The sequence below is a fragment of the Austrofundulus limnaeus genome, unplaced genomic scaffold, assembly GCF_001266775.1.
Source record: "Austrofundulus limnaeus strain Quisiro unplaced genomic scaffold, Austrofundulus_limnaeus-1.0 Scaffold52, whole genome shotgun sequence".
Classification (NCBI taxonomy): domain Eukaryota; kingdom Metazoa; phylum Chordata; class Actinopteri; order Cyprinodontiformes; family Rivulidae; genus Austrofundulus; species Austrofundulus limnaeus.
In genome coordinates, this window is record NW_013952454.1 from 593,016 (window position 1) to 595,709 (window position 2,694).

General features: G+C 38.0%; 1 protein-coding gene across 1 annotated transcript in view; it reads left to right on the plus strand.

Annotated features, from left to right (window-relative positions):
- Positions 1 to 2,694, plus strand: part of nphs1 (NPHS1 adhesion molecule, nephrin) — an 81,412-nt gene that overhangs the window by 46,058 nt on the left and 32,660 nt on the right. Inside the window, exon 9 of the mRNA XM_014008699.1 lies at positions 1,463 to 1,620. Coding sequence (XP_013864153.1) covers positions 1,463 to 1,620 — 158 coding nt within the window. The remainder of the gene's footprint in view (positions 1 to 1,462; positions 1,621 to 2,694) is intronic.

The following is a 2,694-nucleotide window of genomic DNA, read 5'->3' on the forward strand; positions in this document are numbered from 1 at the left end:
TCAAACTATTGCACACCAACAAATGTATTCAAGCAAAAGAAACCAGACAACTTATGTTTTATTTCGACCATGTCTTGTCCTCTCCTTGAAAAGTGAAGCAANRGAATGAGGAGCAGCAGCCTTTGTGTGTGCATGCACCCTCAGTTTTAGCCCAGAAGAGTAGAACTTACTTAATATATTCATGTTTACGTGCTGTCCAGAAATAGCACTTAAATGTTACTGATAAAATAATATTAGCATTTACCTTTTTTGTACATATTGATGTGTAATATAATGCGTATTGTTTATTTAGTAAATTCTAGTAGTTCAGAAATTTTGATATTTTTTGTAAAATTTAAAATAATAATTAAATAAATGTTACTACACCCAAAAATCCCTTTTTTTCAGTGTAGAACTGCCTGATTATGGATTGAATAAATGTATGGACCCAAGAAAGTTAATATCATTAATGAAAGTTATGGTTATTACAGCTGCAGTCAATATTTCAAACAGCCTCCGGGTCCGTCTCACTAAAACCTCTTTTCAAAGCTTGTTGGATTAATTTCACTGAATTGCTTTGTTGCTCAAACCTGAGACTCTAAAGACTCAACTTTGAGCAAAAGTAACACTATAGTTGAGTTTAGACTTTACTCCCTGAATATAAACTGTTTATTTCAGCAACAACAAAAACGGAAACAAAAACAAATATAGAATTAATATTAATCAGCCTTGGCGCATGGAGGATTGCAGCAGCCTGATTTTACTGTCAAGTCAGACAACACAAGTCAGAGCTTTGCATCCTGACTAGTACAGTATTTTAGAAAAAAAGAAAGTTTTAAACAATTTCAGAAGTCTCCTGCTCAAATTTTATCAGTGCTGGTGTTGGACCATCGATTCCACTGCAGATTTTTGGTGCCATGTCTTCAAATCATCCATTCAAGGATGCTGAAACTGAATTAGTGWCTTGTTGAAGCATCAGCAGGAACTGCACTGAACAGGTTCCCTGGTGAAATATGAATATGCTTTTTTTTTTTTTTTGCCGTACAGGGATTCGAAAAGTCTTGATCTCTGTGTGAACACAACCCTACACACATGACCCCACATCTTTCCCTGCAACTTGTCAGCACAGTCCCCAGCCTTTGAATTCCCCTGAAGATTTTTTTCCCCCTGTACAATGAAATGGCATCGCCTGCAGACATCGTACCCCATCTTTCCCTCTGGTTGAAACGAAGCTGACTTTAGAAAGCACAATGAAAACTCCCACCCCCCTAGAGAAAACAAGTTGCCACTCAAAGTGATTTTCCCTCTCACCCTTGATACAGCTCTGTATTTCACATCCTAAAATAGTCGCACCGCCGCTGTGATCAGAATACGCAGCTGTTGAATGTGCGTGTCGCAGAGCGAGGGTTGATTTCTTTCTTTATTTTTTTCCTCTCTGACTTGTCTTTGCCTGTTTGCTTGTGAACTTGTGTGTTTTCATCAGTCGATCCTGCGGAGCTGACTCTGTCRGGTGAGATGGTGGCCGTCGAGGGGCAGGAATTGACTCTGAGCTGCTACGCTGCCTCAAGTAATCCGCCCGTCCACATCCGCTGGTGGTTAGGGTCCAAGGAGCTCAACAACACAGTCGTCACGGTGGAAGAGGTTGGACTTCACGGCATTCAAAATAAACAAGAGTTTATCAAGGCAGACAGACAGGATTTAAATCAGTCATGTCCTAAACAGTCAGGTTTGACAGATTTAACTAATTTTAAATAAACACTCAGAAAGGAATCTTTGGATGTCAGTGGTGGGGAACCAAAAAGTTAGCTTTGCTAACTCATAATCCACTAACTCAAAATACTGCTTCACTAATGCTTAATTACTAGACATGCAAATATATTAGTGTACGGTGAAGCTAAGCTAACAGCTAAATTAAAGTGACCAGATTTCTGAAATTAAATCCAGAAMGAAGGTTAGCAGAGCGGCCAGCGTRATAGCTGTCATTGTGCTAATTGGTGCACAATTCCAAAGCATTAAAGCACTAATAGGGGAACTAATTTTCTGATTARTGCTTTAGGGCTKTTGCTAATTTCTTAATTCTTTAGTGGATTAGCACTTGCTAAATTTATGGACTGAATTTAAAAGCACTAATTTAGTTCWTTAAATRTTATTGATCAACATTATTGTGAACAGCTGAGGGTGAAAGCTGTCAGACGTGTTCAAATGTGTCACTTATCCACTAGATCAGTGGTTTTCAAACTTTTTTGCTTCTGACCCACAAAATAACAGTTGCAGACACTCGTGACCCCATATATTACGTGTGTAGCAAACTTTGCTAACAACTCTGCTAAACATGGAAATAAAAACTATAAACAAACTATGATAGTAATTTTTATTCATTTATGGTTATTTCAAAAAAATTGCAATAATCATGATGAAAATATTCCATTAGCTTTTTTTTTTCATTTAAATTGATGTCTAGAAGTCATCTGGGGACCTTCACTTGATGTTTTGTGACCCACAACGAGGTCCCGACTCCAATTTTAGGAACCACTGCACTAGATGAAATATTAACAATATTCTGCTCACAGAAAACATTCTCATGTTGATTTTGTGGAATGTTCCATGGGTCAGCTGGGATTTTAGTGCTTTAGAATTAGCTTTTGCTAAATTTTAAAGTGTGTTAGTGCTTTAGGGCAGTGTTTCCCAAAGTTGGGGTCGGGACCCAAAGTGGGG